The sequence below is a fragment of the Phocoena phocoena genome, chromosome 5 (assembly GCF_963924675.1).
Source record: "Phocoena phocoena chromosome 5, mPhoPho1.1, whole genome shotgun sequence".
NCBI classification, from domain to species: Eukaryota; Metazoa; Chordata; class Mammalia; order Artiodactyla; family Phocoenidae; genus Phocoena; species Phocoena phocoena.
In genome coordinates this window covers 24,257,732-24,274,616 of record NC_089223.1, presented here as the reverse complement: position 1 = coordinate 24,274,616, position 16,885 = coordinate 24,257,732, and the positions used below count along the sequence as shown (strand labels likewise).

The 16,885-nt window shown below is 37.2% G+C and overlaps 1 protein-coding gene across 1 annotated transcript in view; it reads right to left on the bottom strand.

The window, feature by feature from the left end:
* HHIP (hedgehog interacting protein) overlaps positions 1-16,885 on the bottom strand; it is an 88,927-nt gene that overhangs the window by 64,857 nt on the left and 7,185 nt on the right. The window contains exons 3-4 of the mRNA XM_065877461.1: positions 11,255-11,411; positions 10,359-10,560 (exon numbers count right to left, since the gene is read on the bottom strand). Coding sequence (XP_065733533.1) covers positions 10,359-10,560; positions 11,255-11,411 — 359 coding nt within the window. The remainder of the gene's footprint in view (positions 1-10,358; positions 10,561-11,254; positions 11,412-16,885) is intronic.

Here is a 16,885-nt window from a genome sequence, read left to right as displayed (position 1 = left end):
GGCTTTTTCAACCTCAGGTCACAGGCTTGAGTCCAGTCTAGGCTAGTAATTGATAACTTATGACAGATGTTTGGTGACCTGTGTGGGAAGGGAGTCGGTTCAAGTTTTGTTTCCCTTTTCCTGAACAGGTGTGTTCACATCCATCCACAAAGATGTTTGCACTGTGGGAATCTCATCACCAAATCTTTCATAGAAAGGCTAAGAATTTAATGGGAATTAAATTGGGTTATCTTTTTATCCTCTTAAGGGTTAGTGCTGTCCTAATTTTTTCCAACCTCAAGCATCTTCCCTTTGCTCTCTGTACATAGTATTTTCTTTTTTTAAGGAATTCTTCTGAACAGTTTCAAACTGTTGGCTAAGAGTTCTTAGAACAGATGTGTTTTCCCTATCTAGAAATAGCCTGAGGACAGATGTCATTTTATTTAACTGTGTGATCCATTTGGATCAAAGGTGCTTTAGGGTAAGAGGTTGGTTTGGAAACAGCTTCTTAGAATTTTTTTTTAAAAGTACAGAATTTAGTTACTCTTAAAGAGAAAGCCAGAATATTCAATATTTGAATATTTGGAAGGAATATTCTTTTCTCAAGAATTTTGTGACAATATATAAACCTTTAAGATCCTTTGTCATCATGCTTTATTTTCATATTAGTTTCAGCTTATTGGGTTCAGTTTTACAAGCAGATTAAATATAATGTCAACCGCAAGCAATCATGGTATTAGTCTAGATCAAATTTATTGATGGTTTTTTTTCTGTTTTTGTGCTACTACATATATGTATGATAGAATAATTAGCTCATATCTTTTGTCTTAAACAAATAATTATTTTTTACAGATTTTCTGTGATTTGAAATTTAGGCTTGTGGATCTGCACAACATTTTAAAATGAGTAAATGGATGAATTTAAAGTTAGTTGTATACAACATGCCCAGATAGAGTAAAATGAAAATTCACTAGGAAAAAGAGTCAAATTTTACTCCTTTTGGATGGTAATTCCCGAAAGCCACTGTGGCCGTATGCATTGTCACCTAGTATCACAAAGACAAGCTGGGACAGAAAATGACATGATTTAGAAAAAGATGTTCTCGAACTTTTCTCATTATAACGCATTACAGAATGGTCTCAATAAATAGCATTTCCAAAGATGATTTTAATTTCTAGACAGTGACCCAGTTTTTCAAAATGTCCTCAGTTCTGGCCACTTTGATATTATGATAGTTCAACATAATTGCAGACTTTCAGACTTTAAAAACAAAACAAAACAAAACGTCAATTGGCAAATACTACCAACAAATAAATTTAAATGTATTATAGTAATTGATAACATATTTACGTACATGTTTATTTTACATAAGTATTATATACATAAATCTCTCTATATATTTAGTATATAAATGTAAAGATGAAAGAAGTCTGTTAAAAGGCAAATGCTACATAAGCAAACTCCCAAAATTGGTCTTAGGTAAGAAGACAAATCAAGGAGCAAACATGCTTACAGATTTAGGAAGCTTTCTGTAAACTACTGAGTTGATGTGATAGGAAAAGGGTCTACTGCGGCCTGGGGTCTGAGAGGGAGGTAGCTGAGATCATTTCATTTAAATATTCTCGCACCTGACCTCTAGCACATTTCATGATAAATGAACTGATGTCTGTTAGGTTGTTTAATTCTGAAACCTTCCTTTAAACTTCTCTCTTCCCTGACCTCATCCGCTTCTTTTACAAAAATATTTTGTTGAGTAATACACTCTTTGTATCATGACATTACATGTTAATTTCAGAGCAACTTTGCCCAATTGCTCCCCTCCCAGATCCTGAGATTCTAAATCTGTGCTTTGAGCTATTGTTGCTGGTGGGCAAAAATATGTGCTTTCTTAGTTTTCAGTCTCAGTATATTTCCTTTGCAAATCCTACAATTTATTAACTCTATGGCAGAGTGACACAAACCATGTTCCAAAATAAACACACAAAAAGACCTACATTACTATAATATCCAGGTTGAGAAAAACTACTCTGAAAGCAAGGAAATGCTGAGGAAGCTTTTGCTGCTGTACTCATGGGTCAGCTGCTTTGTGCTTCATCATCGTCAGGCACGTGTTCTCAGAAACTCCAGACCTGGGGCGTTTTGCATAATGAGGTAGGTGGCAATGCCCTATGCCTAATGCCAAGAGGTGATGATCTAAAAATGAAGACGTTCTCTTCCTCCAGTTATACATTTTGATAAAAAATATATTCTAGGTTTATCTTTTTGAATGGAAGTAAACCCACAGACATACATCAGTATAACTTTGCTCCCATAAGACTGCCATATAATTCTGGTGCAAACACTAACACTATCATGGAATTTCCATAAATTGTCATCCAATCTCATACGAGGGAGGACTGTTAAGTACTACAGAGTATAGTTAACTGTGGCCACGGGAGCTTGTAAGTCATTCTGAGGGCTGGGCACCTTTTCCTTTCCTTCCTCTTCCTTTCATGTTAGTGTAATAGATGATGATAACAGCTAATGCTTACAAGGTATTTCGGATTCATGTGAGATTGTACACGTAAAGTCGTAGGTGCAACCTTTTGTCACCTCTACACTACAGATGAAGAAACCAAGCCTAGAGGTTAAATAACTTGTCCAGAGTCAAACAACCAGCACGTGGTATGAATGCAGTGACTAGCACCCAAGTCTGTACGCTTGACATTAGATCTAGGCCATCAGCCTCCCCACTGTCCTGCGAGCCAGGACGAGCAGCACTGAGCATGTCTACACCAACCGTCACCCATCTCTGCTTCTTAAACGTGCTACCCAATCTTTTCTCCTGTGCAGTGGCTGATCAAAAGCACAGTACAGCACAGCACCGTGGCTGACAGCACAGCGTCCGACAACTGCCTTGCAAATCTGGCTCTGCTACTGGCTCTGTGGTGTTCTCTCGGGCAGTTTCCTTAACTTCTGGGTCTCAGTCTCTTCATCTGTGAAAGGGGATATGCACACCTGCCTCACAGGGTTACCAGAAGGATTACAGAGGTACTCTATGTAATGGCTTAGCAAAGTAAGTGCTTCAAAGAATGGTGGTTATGATTAGTAAGAGAGAAGACTAGAGTACAGCAAGTCCCCTACATATGAACCTTCAAGTTGCAAATTTTGAAAGATGCAAACATGCGTTCCATCTACGTCAGGTGTGAGTGACATTGCAGCTTGCCCTCCGTCTCCTATTGCTGACGATACTTCAGCTCTACCCTCTGCCACCTCCCCTCCCTCCTCCAGTCAGAAACTCTTCTTGCCTGTTCACTCCATGCCAGCCCCTGGATGCCAGCTGTGGTATTGTACTGCTGTCCTTTTCAAGGTATTGTATTGTAAATTAAAAATGTTTTCTTTATTTTTTGTGTTTGTTTTTTTACGTGTTGTTTGTGTGAAAAGTATTATAAACCAATTACAGTACAGTATATAGAGCCGATTGTGTTAGTTGGGTACCTAGGCTAACTCTGTTGGACTTAAGAACAAATTGGACTTAATGAACGTGCTCTCGGAACAGGACTCGTTCGTACGTAGGGGACTTACCGTATTCTTGCTAACAACATGGCTGGCTTGAAGACTATCTTTAGTACTGGGAAAGAAAAGCTATTGACTGTCTCTAAAAGGGAGTACTGTGCTACCTTCTACTACTTAGAGGCAGTTTTGGGACACCTGTGATTTCCTTTTCATTAGATAATAGAGCCACTGGAAAGTCATGCCAAATGATATCACCAGCAGCCCTTCTCTGTTCTCTTTCTAGTCAGATACAGAGAGGTGGTGGCTGCCACGTCCAGACAGATGCTTTTGAAAGATGGCAGTGACTTTCTCTAGGGTGCAGATTTCTTGGTTTTTTACTTGTTTTAAATGATTACCATAGGACTTCTGAGATTTATAGGCTCTATTTCCTTTGCCCTTCAAGTCTTAGATAAATATAAAGACATTCATGTAAAAGCTTTCCTCACCTCAGCTGTGAGTTACAGGACCTAAAATGTAGGAGAAAGCAGGTCTTTCTTTACTCAACTGGAGGGACCCTGCATACTGCAGTTTCGACTTCAGTAAAAAAAACATGATGCATGCTGGAGAGCACTTTATAGATTAAACCAGTTTATACTGGCATACACCATATCTATGTCCATTGACATTTATCAAAATGCTTTATCAGTAGAATTGCAAATGCCAAAGTAAAAAAGTAAGAGCACCAGAAATGAAATTAACTTAACCAAACGAAATTACACTGAGATTATTTCACATGACCAAGGGACAAAAAAATTATTTCTCTGTGGACTTTTGTATTAGATTTAAAATGAGATTAGACTTATGTAAAAATTGAAAACAACATTTATCTCAGAGTACAGGGCATTCTGATGTAGGGTCAGCAACACCCAATAAAATAAAGTTGGGTTTAATGCCACATCATTACTACCTTGATATATATATATATATATATATATATATATATATATATATATATATAAAACACAGTAAAAAATTTTACTTGCGGATCTATATTTTAATGGTTTGGAACCAGAATTTTAAACTACCCCCAAAAGAAGGCATTTAAAAGTTTTTAATCTGAGGAAAGACTCTTCAATTAACTTTCTACCACTTTTAGAATGAATTTATCTAATGGTTATTTCTACCACTACAGCAATTGTCTTTCAGATGAGATTTAATAAATTCTAATGCAGTAGTTTGATATGTCACAAACTTTAAAAATGTCACATATACAAAAAATTCCAGAATGGTGACTCTTCTATTGTAATATTTATCAAATATATTAAATATATTGCTGTTTTCTTTCAACCGAACACACACTTTCTTTTCAACCTGAAGCATGCTTTAAAGCAGAGTTCTAACAATTTTCCTGAGGAAGTATTTGATATGGGACCCAGTCACTGCCACATACATGTGTACGTGTGTGCACACATGCGTGCTATGTTTCCAACAACAGTTTTGAAAAGTAAGTTGCTTCTCATTTATGTTCTGACTCATTTCACTTGAAAAAAAATACGCTAACATTGCATGGGCTGCCATAAGATCACCAGTTAAAGACAGAGGAAAATGTAAAAGGAAGGGTCTCTGACAAACTTCAGAAAAGTAGGACATCAATCCCAATGGGATGATGAGCAATGGATTTCACTAAACTTTCGCTGCTCATTAAGTATGCATGTGATTTACAAGCATGTGAAATCAGGGCCGGGTCCTGCCCCGGCACACACTGCGTCCTCCTCCACATGCTCTTGTGGCTCCTGGCACCTGGGCCACTGTCTCTCAAGAGCCCCAGCGTCAATGGGCTCAGCCACCCGGACAATCAGCAGCTTTCAGCCTTACGTCCTCTCCTCCCGCGGTAAAAGGACTGCTTCGAAAAGCATCTTTTGAAATGAGGACCCAAGTAGATAGAGAGGGACAGGAGCCCAGGCACACTTGTTCCAATGATCGACAAGTCTTAGCTCTGTCTGCTGCGGGTGCGAGCCTCTCGGTCCTCTGACTGAGAACTGGGTCCCCTGAGAACTGGGGTGCAGAGAACGGTGTGTGTCGGCTTCCCTGGGGGTCCACCCTGTAGGTGACAGGCGCAGGCTTGTCTTAACTGCCACACACATGCAAAGCTAAGGCTGACTTTCAGATCCTTGGTGGTCAGGGGAAGTTTGGTAAGATTAGACTAGGGTAACTTCTGGCGTAACAAGCGTTTTCAGATATAATAGCAAACTACATAGTTTAGGAACAGGAATGAGAACAATTTTGCCAACTAGCTGAATACCAAATTCCCAAAAGGAACAAAAATAGGAAAACGTAATAGGTAAAGCAATTGTCCAATTAGAATGAATTGTTGAGATTTTTTTTTTTTTTGCGGTACGCGGGCCTCTCACTGCTGTGGCCTCTCCTGTTGCGGAGCACAGGCTCCGGACGCGCAGGCTCAGCGGCCATGGCTCACGGGCCCAGCCGCTCCGCGGCATGTGGGATCTTCCCGGACCGGGGCACGAACCCGCGTCCCCTGCATCGGCAGGCGGACTCTCAACCACTGCACCACCAGGGAAGCCCAAATGTTGAGATTTTTAAGTGTCATCTTCCGAAACTTTCTATCAAGAATCTTACAATGCTGACAGAGTTAACTACTCATCTCCTCATTCAGAGTGGACAATATGTGTAGGTCAGGTAAATGACAGAAGGTACAGGACAATGACAACTGGTGTCCAACCATTTGCTCTCAGTGGTCATTTCAGTAATATGACTTGGCCATGGATAGGCAGAGAAAATGTGTCTCATTCCTTATTCAACTGATCCAGGGGTCTGGCTCAGTCTAGACCAGTGCTTCTGAAATTACCTGTAAACGCTTTAAAAATGTACCAATGCCTGAGTCCTAACTCTAGATATTCTGATTTAATTTGGGCAGCAGAATTTTCTAAAGCTCCCAGGCGGTTCTACTCTGCAGCCATTTTTGGAAACCACTGGTCTATCATCCTCAAGGACTTCAAGTAGATGAGGCTGGTTCTAGTACTTCCAGAAGTTCTGACTAGTAATTCAGATATAAGCTCAATTTAAAGATTTCAAATCACCAGGATCCTGGAATTTCCCTCTTTGGGAAAAACAATATCAACAACAAACAAGGTATAAGCCCTCCCCCCGACACTAGACACACAAAATGAAGATTCTAAAGTTTGCTCACCAGTTGGACACTTGAGCCATTCTTCATAGCATCAGTATGAGTGGTCAGCTTGTACAGTGCACTAAAACCAAAGATCTAGCAAACCACTATCTAGTTTTAAAACCTATTTTTGACTTACTCTTGGCAATTTCACAAAGCTCGGTTTTCTAGGATTTGAGCTGTTGTGAACGGAATCACCTCTTCCTAAATGGCAGTTTAAATTCATATGGCACAGAGTTTACTCCATTAATCCAACTCCATAATTTATTTCCTTTAGCAGAAAGAAGTCAATTCTTTAGCGGGTGCTTTGCACTTTTGCACCTAACTTTTGCTCGGTGAAACTTAGTTACACTCACAGGGTACTGAAATCTCCTACAATCAGGGTGTTAGATAAAAACCAGATGCCATATTTTTAGCTTCAGTCAGGACCCATTTAGGGAGGAGTTTTCCAAGTTCCCCAAATGACTGGCTCTTTGCTGGTGGTATCAGAATCAGGGCTGGTAGACATTGAAGGAGATCAACCAAGTCTAGCTTTTTGCCACAAAAAGGCCAGTCCTTAACCAGGTGACAGATATCCCTGTCAATTCTTAATTGACAATTAGCAGAAAAGGAATTCCAAATTCCCTAAAGCCAGCACTAGCTTTTAGAAACTCTTATAATCAAGAGTTCCTCTTTATGTCTGATTTAATATACTCATACTGATGGTTACTTAATATCATGGGGAGATCATCACTGTGGTTTGTCCTGTATTTATTTCAAACATACCAAGGTTGTGTTTCATATACATTATTAATTCTGTGATTTGAAAATTGCAGTCAATACTTTGGTCTGTTAAAACAGCTTTATTCCCTCTCTTAGGATTTTTAAAACGAAAAGACTAGAGAAGTGATATGCATAATAATTTATGAAAATTCCTATTTGCATTATTAATGCAAAATGATCATTGATGAACACAGAATACACTAACTGTACACTAACATGAACAACTAACTATTCACATATCAAGAAGCCTGAAAAATGACTGTGAAGTAACTGTGATAATGTTTTCACTTCAGAAGTCTCTGAGGGGCATACCACAAAAAGCAATGGCATAATCCTAATCAACTCATGAATGTGTTGGCATCCGCCCCATCCAACCAACAGTAGCCACTTCTAACACTTCCAATCTGTGACTTGTGACAGGAGTTCCTTGGAGACTGAGATAAAGGCCAGTTGTTGTATAAGCTACTCGAAGCGACAAGGATGTGGTCTTGTTACTCCCTTATCAGTATACACTCAAATATCCATGTGATAGATTCCTATCTTATTGATATCACTAGTGCCAAATACTAAGGGAATCCAAAATATGCACTTTGAAATATGTCTTTAATGTAGAAATATGTATTCTATCAATACATATGGAGAAGAATGGATTTCGAAGTTTATTTTAAGCCCCAGGAGCCCTGCAGCTCTCCTAGGAAAGGAAGGCCAAAAAGGGTTCTGCAGAATTCCTAGAGGCCTGCAGAATCATGGCACTGTCATACCCCAGTTTGTATAATTTTCCTGCATGATGAGATGTCTCAAAGTCAGAGAAGATACACTTTCATTCGTATCCCAATGAATGGGTGTAAATGAAGAGGGCGTCTGACGTAACTCTAGTTAGAAGCAGGGCATTCTTTAGGCAGTTAAACTGAAGTAGAAACAAGAACATCAGTTTTTTTCCTTCTTACAACAAAATTTTCAAGTATTCTGAGCCCATTTCTTTCACCTACATTTTATCATACACAGATTTTTAATACCAACATTTTAAGTAAAATAGTATTTGAAAACTATGTATTATTCTCTCAAATACCCAAAGATATATTAAATTTTAGAGCAAATTGGCAATGTGTATTGTGGCATATGTCCTTCAACTCAGTAATGCTCTTTTTATCAGTGAATTTCAAAGAAATCATCCATGATCAGGTTAAATAATATATACAAGAATGATAGATAACATTATTTACAATGATAAAAGGAAAATAGTGGGGGTCTTCCTAAATATCTCATAATAAGGAAATGGAACACTCAAAAAAACTAAGTTTTTGAGAAAAGTTTCCAAATCTGGTAACATATCCATGACATACTGTTAGGTGAAAAAAGAAGGCTAAAAAGATGTATATATGGTTTGATTTCAATTTTATTTTAACACTTCTTAGGAAAAAAGCTATCAGAAAACATGTTCTTCTGTTTCCACATTTATTAATATGGACCTGTGTTACTTTTGTAGTCAGGAAAAATTCATTTAATTTTAATATAAAAACTGGAAGAAAGTATATCATAATGTTAATAGTGATATTCTTTAACTGATGGGATTACAGGTGATGATTTTTAAAATACTTCACTTTCCCCAATTTTTTATTTTATAGAGAGCATGTTTAACTTTCACGGTAAGTAAAACACTTGTAGTGAGTAATGCACTTGCTGCTGCATCTTTATTCCTTCCTCATGAGGTACCACTTGCAATGAGTTATCAGAACACATTTCAGAATGTATTTATTGAACTCTGATGTGCAAAACACTAATGCTTTGTTTTAAGAGACTTTGGAATATTTGCTGTGAATTGTAATGAAAAATTTTATTGGGAGAAAGTTGAAACTACTGATTTAAACAGCTTTTCCAAATGATCTGTGTCTTGGTGCCAAAGTCCTTTTCCTTAAAGGACCGCAAGTACCATAAAATACTTCTCTTATGCAGTATGTCTTGGTGATGCTGTCACAACATGGCCTTGAGGCTGGGTGGTCCCAACAATAGGTATTCTCTGTGCTCTAACTGAGTCACCCTAATTATTTCATGTGGTAGATATTGAATAGATAGATGTCGAATATATTTATATTTTTTTCTGATTTGTTTCTACTGGTTTTGATGTTCTTACCTTTGAATAGAGCTTAACAAAGCAAAGAGGAGCTTATTTCGATATGAGTAGCAGAGTATAAATCCTCCTTTGATTTTTTTTTCCAGTTTAGAAAAAGATAACCAGTTCTTCCCCAATCATACTTAATTCGTTTCATTCTAAAACGGTCATGAGCTGTTAAATGTCTTAAGTTAGAATGCCACAATTTGCCTTATAGCTTAGCACTGCTAATACTGTACTGTGTTACTCTCTTGTGAAATAAACTTGACAGTAATTTTATTTATATACCTACTAGATTACTTTAACATGAGAATTCAAATTGGAGAAGTGGGAAAGAAGGCAATAGATGGGCTTATATATTATAAAGGTGGCTAATTATAGATAAAAATATCTGACTTACCTGTAAAAATATTGTACAAGGAAATTACAGTATAAGTAGCATTTTTTATGACACAGATGAGGTAAAAGAATGATTTGCAATTGCCAAAGTAACCCAAAGACCTCTTTGTTTCTGCTAGCAAATGCTGATATACAATTCTAATGCCTGTTAAACAATATTTAAACAAATACTTTATAAAACCAATAATTATTTTAAGTATGTAAATTACATAGGGAAACCATGTCAAAAATATCAATCTGATTGCACTGCTTAATAGTCACCAAATAACATTAAAAATTTAATGTCATTGTCCCGATTTAGTTGCCATAATTATTGTTCCCTTATGTTGTCTCCTTATTTTCTCCTATGTTATTTCTTTTATTACAAAGAAATACCTTTAGTGAGGAGAACACTAAAATAAAATTAACATAGCCAGAGCAAAGATAAATAAAATTTAAAAAGCCAACCTTTATTCCACTTTGAACAAGTTTGTGAATGTCCAAATAAGGCTCCTTGAAAATTTCTCCTTCAGGGGTAAGTATCTTCACGTAACCTTCTTTTTCCAGAATGAAGAGACGGTGTGAGCCATCCCCACTATGCAGGGCGCTGACGGGCTGGCGCAGCCCACTCACAACCTCCTGAATACAGAAGCAGTTGTGTTTGTGCTTTCTAAACAAATTAAAGAAAACCAGTAAGCTTTTCTTGAGATGAAGGAGGTAAGGGATGCACTTAGCATCCTTTTCAAAATATATTTCCTCTAGGAATCAACGGTTTTGATAATCATGAAGGGCTGCTAACCCAAGGTCACACTCTGATTCTTTTAAATTCTTTTCAATGAAAAGAAAAAAAAACAACACAAAAAAGCCTTCTATTAGGAAGTAAAGGAGAGAATCAAAACACATATGTATTTTAAAATTTCACAAGCTCACTATCTCATCTTTCAGTGACTAATTAAAACTGACTTTACTCACAATAATTAAACCTTACAGAAAGGCACTCAGAGAGAAAGTTCTAAGATCTATTTATAAAACTCTGATTTGCTACTAATAATTGTGCTGAATGTTTCCACAGTGCCATAAGCTAACAACTATCATAAAATTCAAGTTTAAAACTATACTCATAAAATTCCCATGAATCAGAGAGAAGCCAAGCTCATAACAGAAGATTAGTAGTCTCAGCATTAAAAGCATTTAAGCGAATATGATTTTAGAGAAGCAAACTACCAAAAAGAAAACAAAAAGCATCTGGAGGATATAGCTGCTGGACATGAGCATAGCCAGTTGACTCATTGTTAAAACCACAAGACTTGTCGGGTTTTTTCTTTTCTTTTTTTTAAGATTAAAGAACATTTATCTTTATGAACCTGCTGATCTCTTCCACTTTGTCGTATTCTTCCATCTGGTCCAAGTAGTTAGATGCTGGTCCTCTGATTTGTTTTCTTGGAAAATCTGGAAAGCACAAGCCACCATCTTTTCTTGCATAGTAAAAGCAAAACTCATCAGCAGTAGTTTGAAGGAAACCTTTGAAAATGTAAAAGGACACCTTAGAAATATTTAGTGTCATGGTAAAAACAGAGCATTTGAAAGACCAAATATAGGTAAAGGATTTTTTAGGAACTATATGAATATTCTAGGGAAATATATAGACAAAAAACAAAAGGTAAGAAGAACATATTTTTTGGCTTGGGATTTCCATTTCTTTTTTAACCAAAATTTAAAAATTGCAGTAAAAGTGAAATGATATTGTGTTGGATGTCTTAAAAGGCTCCTATGAAACAGAATTGATACGAACACAGCATTAATCTTGTTATTGCATTGACTCTATTTTCACGCCTCCCTGGTTACTATATGTTGTACTTTCAAGCTCATGTGATTACTATTCAGCACTTTTTTTCCCACAGTACTATTCCTAAGAAGAACAAATTGCGATCAGGAAAGAGATAGACCATCGGGAGGCAGTTTGGGTCATTTTACAATTCTTATTGTATTGTCACTCATATATGATTAAATAATAAATCTAGTTACTATCCCAAGGTCATTCATTATATGCTACAGTAAATGACTGACTCCCTGCAATGATCAAGCAATGAATTGATGCCAGTAACAGAGGCTCTATATTCAAATGTGTTGGTGCCTTTTTTCTTGCTCACTTACTGGAGACAATGATTATTTTATAATACAAAAATTTTCTTTAAGATATCCTTTCAATATTCTCAGGCAGAATAGCTGACATACTACCCCTCAATGAAAAAAATATTAAAACAAGCCAAAACAAAACTGCAGAGTAGACTTAAAAGGATGTGAAAGACCTTTTTTTTCATTTCTTACATAGTAAGAATTTTTATCAAATAAAAAGTTGAATAAGAAAGAAGATCCTATTACAAAAACAATTTTGACATTTCTTTTAAAATTTGAATTAATAAGGTAGGTTTTTATTGGGGGGAGGGCATATTAATTAATCAGATTCACTTCCATATTCTGATGATTTTGCTATTAAAATATGATGTTGCTATCAGAGTTGACGTTATATGATGTCCCAAATTCCTGCTTCTGGTTTCATACCTTTAATTATGTTCAAGGTCTTGATTTTTATCTAACAAATTAGATTATTATACTCCCAATCAGTTTTGTAACAAAGGCACCTGGTAACCCAGGTGAGGTTTAGAAGTTGTATAACGGATGCAAGTTTGCAAGGATTTGCAAGAACAAGGATTTGGGGACAACCAAGTGAGGCGCATCAATGGAACATGAAAGACCCTAAAAAGTTGAGTTTCTGTGAGCTTGACCTAGGTCCCCTCAAACCTAAAGCTAATCTTGGAATCTGCGGGTCCCAAATGGTTAAAACATAATATACATTTTGACCTAACTTTTGGGTGAAATGGATCACCCCTAAATTTCTGAGACAGACTCTTCAAGGCCAATATCTGACTCAACTACTGGGAAACATCTTGCCTTTGGGAAACTGGCAAGTAAAAAAGCAGATGTCCTTGGGAGTGTGTGTGTGTGTGTTGCGGGGGAGGTGGGCAGAATAAGGAGGCAAGGAGGCTGTCAGCTGGGGAGGAGGCAAGGAGGCTGTCAGCTGGGAAGGAGGTTATCTTTCTTTGAAAAAATCCAGGGATTAGAAATTGGGGAGAGGAATGACGGCTGCAACTGCTTTTACTCATCTTCAGCAATTCACTGTTTGCAAAAGATAACTTTTCTCCTCCATTCTTTAATGGCTAAGCATCAGATGAAAACTGCCCGGTAGTGTGAAATAATTCTGTTTGAGGTAAAAAGAAGAGAAGGAAAACTGAGTTGCTAAATCAGACTTTTCACAGTTTGGGGCTAGAAGTTTTGGGGGGCTAGGTGTTTTATATATAAATATATATAGATATGTAGATATATATCTCTATATATCTCTCTCTATATATCAATATATATTTACCTTCAGGCAGGGAGTTCTCCATGTCAATCTGATGCATGCGGGAAGACTGTCATACTATGGATCTATTTATAACTGAATGTGTGAAGGAGACCTTTTGTTTTAATGTGATTATTTGCCTGCAGGGGTCACAGAAAAATTCCAAAGTGCAATTCAGAGGAAATTTTGAGTTTGCTTTTTAAAAACATATCTGTTTTCCAGCATTACAGTCTGCAAACCAATACCATCTTAAGGGGAAATTAATGAACAATGCCAGTGGCTAATTCTATTTTATAAGAAATTATTAGCTGGGGACAAACACGAGGAAAAGAGAAATCATTTTCAAATGGAACATCTGAAGATGAATGAGGACAGATTCATAAACTCTGTCGCTCCAGAGATACTATGCTCTCTTAGCAAATTAAACAAAACAAAACCAGAATGTTAACAATGAATTATTCCGAGCTTTTGACAGTATTGAGACAAACTGAACAATCTAAGTGGGAAGAAGGGGGCCAACTCAGAAGACTTTTACATAAAAATCCGGGCATTTTTCTGACAATTATGTTACTTTGAATTGAAACATCTAATACTTTTGTTAGTACTTTACCTTAAATGACCCGATTTTATAAGCAGGGATGAGTAAGATATATTTTCCTGTGAAGAACTAAAAGAGATCTGGTTTCAGGACATAGGGCTAATGTTTACTGTCAAGGAGGATATAATTTACCGAATGGTACCCTTCTGTTTGGAAGGAAACACTGAAGAGCATTTTACTGAAGGTGTACAGCTCACCCTGGATCACCATAATATGATGAAGTCCACTAACAACGGAAGTACACTGATGATTCCAGCAGCTGTAATTTTTTTATAACTCCTGATAATTTATCAAATGTTTTGGAACTGTAACTCTTCTCCTGGATCATTAACCCAGTCCTACTATACCACAAAGCACCCTATAAAATACTGACATGTCAATAAATATTCTCTGTGCAGTTTTCTAAGCTCTGAGCATGTATGCTACAGAAAAGTTATGTTTTCCTCATTATATATGCTGTTCATCATGATAAAGAAAAAATGAAAAAACCCTACCATCTGTAAGGCTTGCACTAGAGAGCATTTTCTAGCAGAGGGAGTAGACTTTGGTGTATTCATATATCTGCTCTGGTTTGCTCTCTTGGGAACTAATGAGACACACGTGTAAGATATCTGACTGGGTCAGGAGTGGCTGTGGACTCGAGAAACTCAGTGGAATCAAATTCTTGACCTTGGCCTCTTTAGCAATGGGATTAAACCAATTGAACTAACTGTGTACAGACAGATATTTCACACTACCATAACCTACAGCTGAGATATGATGGTCCAAGAGTGATAAAAATCACTATGATAACAAGTATAAAGGGAGAAGCAAGGCCCAGAGATGTCCTTTCCTATCCTTTCCACAGAGGGTATTTATTAGGCCATTATTTAGTGAACAGTAAAGCATCTCCTCTGTTCATCATAATTCAGGCAAAAGACGAGACCCATGGTATTGAGAAAACAGTTCCTGTGGTTTTTTTTTTAATGAAATTTGGGTATTTTTTTAGAAGTGTTAAGAGTTTATCTCCCTAAGTAAAGTCACAACAGGAGAATATTATGATTCATAAAACTCTAGTCTATCCTCACTGTAGTGATTTTTAACTTCCTTTTTTCATTTTTGTGGGAATAAGCAGACCATGAATGTTTCTGAATTAAAGTTTCTAGAGAGTAGCTGTCTTTCAGGTATACGTGTATCCCAAAGTGAGTGGCACTTTCTTAAAGCCAAGAGGGTGAAGCAAAGGGATAGACCGTTTACGTGTTTAATTCTTTACGTATTGGGCAGTGGGGGAAGAGATGAAGATGCGTCTAGAATTATTTTCACTCTTTCAACCCCTTTCAGCAGTTCCCTTCTCTTAGCAAACTACAACCTTTAAGGTCCCTTCCTCTTCATGTTTTTGATTTGCAGAAAGATGAGGCTAACAATGGGGAGAGTTAAAAAAAAAAAAAAAAGAAGAATCACAAAGTAGCTGTTTTTCACAATTTCAAACTTCGGAGAAAAGCAATCCGTGTCATTAAATAGACTTAAGAAGGTGAAATTATTACAAATTTTGAGCAATTTCTGAAAAACGAGTGTTCTAGAATTCTAAAGAGCCTTCTCTGCTGGGGACCAGATTATCATCTGATTCATCATACTTTAGGAAATGGTAACCTACGTGCCAAGGATCAGTCTGGCTAACAAATTGATCAACCTAAGTAACACAAAGAGTGTGTTATTACAGCTCACTTTTGGGACAAGTATTTAGAGCAATTATTAGCATTTGATGGATGCAGAGGAAGCCCCCTCTGCTCGCTGCTAAAGCCTGCTGGCCTGGCCCTGAAAAGTAGCCTTGCTGCTCCACCCACCACTGGAGTGGAGCTTTCATCTGGTTATCTTTCAAGGCAGCCTGGGTGGCCACCAAAAGCACTTGACATCTTGATGCACTTCAGCAGTTTTACATATATACAAACTTTGTAGGAAAATTAATCTGTCATTCGTCACCACATATGTTGATCTGGGGAGTGAGGTGCTTGCAGCTCTGGCTCCTGAGTTGTTTGCTGTGCTCTCTCTTTCAGTGGATATTGCTTTTTGTTGTTTGTTCTGGAAGCTAAAATACCTTCAAATATAGGAAGCACCCCACAGATGAGTCTCTAAATCCAGCCTAGTGGTATTTATCGCAAGTAGATAAGGGTAGATAAAAATGCCCACTGTCAATACCATTTTCAAGTTATAGTGGTAAAGGCAAACCTTGCAGACTGGAAATGTGCAGAACTTTATGGGACCTAATCTGTTATCACTTCTCGGCAGGCCATCTAGGCAACCGTGACCTATTCTACTTTGCTTTGGGGAACGTGATAAAGAGAAAGAAACAGCTGGTTTAAGGAAAGCCTTAGAAACATGGCTGTAGTTAAAAAAAACAATAATAATATTTTCACATTGAATGGGTTTAGATACTTGTTATGGTACACCAAAGGAAGCAAGCAACCCTAGTCAAAATGTTTTCTTAGGCTATTAGGAGAGCTCTATAAAAAATACCAAAATCTACACTTTTCTGGGTCAGAGAAAAAAGTAAAATGTCCATAGCAGTTAAAAAAAATTCTCCAAGTGCATCCTACAGTTCTTAAAGCTCGCCTTGTCCTTCAGTGCCATTGAGTTTTATAAACTGTTAGTTTCAGTAGATTTGTTTGTGGGTGACACTGCCTAACTAAACAGAATTGGACTCGTTAAATTCGTTTCTAACTCTGTGTTGATTCTTCCAACCTAAAGCAACAACCACCAAGGTTTACAAGCTTCTGATGGTAAAAGTAATCAATGCCCAAGAGCTTATATGTTTATTAGGGTCCAAAAGGCGACAGTGACCAGGTATATCTGGGAGCATAAGAACTTGAACTTCTTTTAGCCTATCACTTTCTCATAGTACAACTTTGGTTACAGCATTTAACTTCTCCTGAGGCTCAGTTTTCCTCATCTGTCAAATGGAAATGACCAGACCTTTCCTATCTACCTCACAGGGTTTATGAGGAGCAAATTAGTCATTAT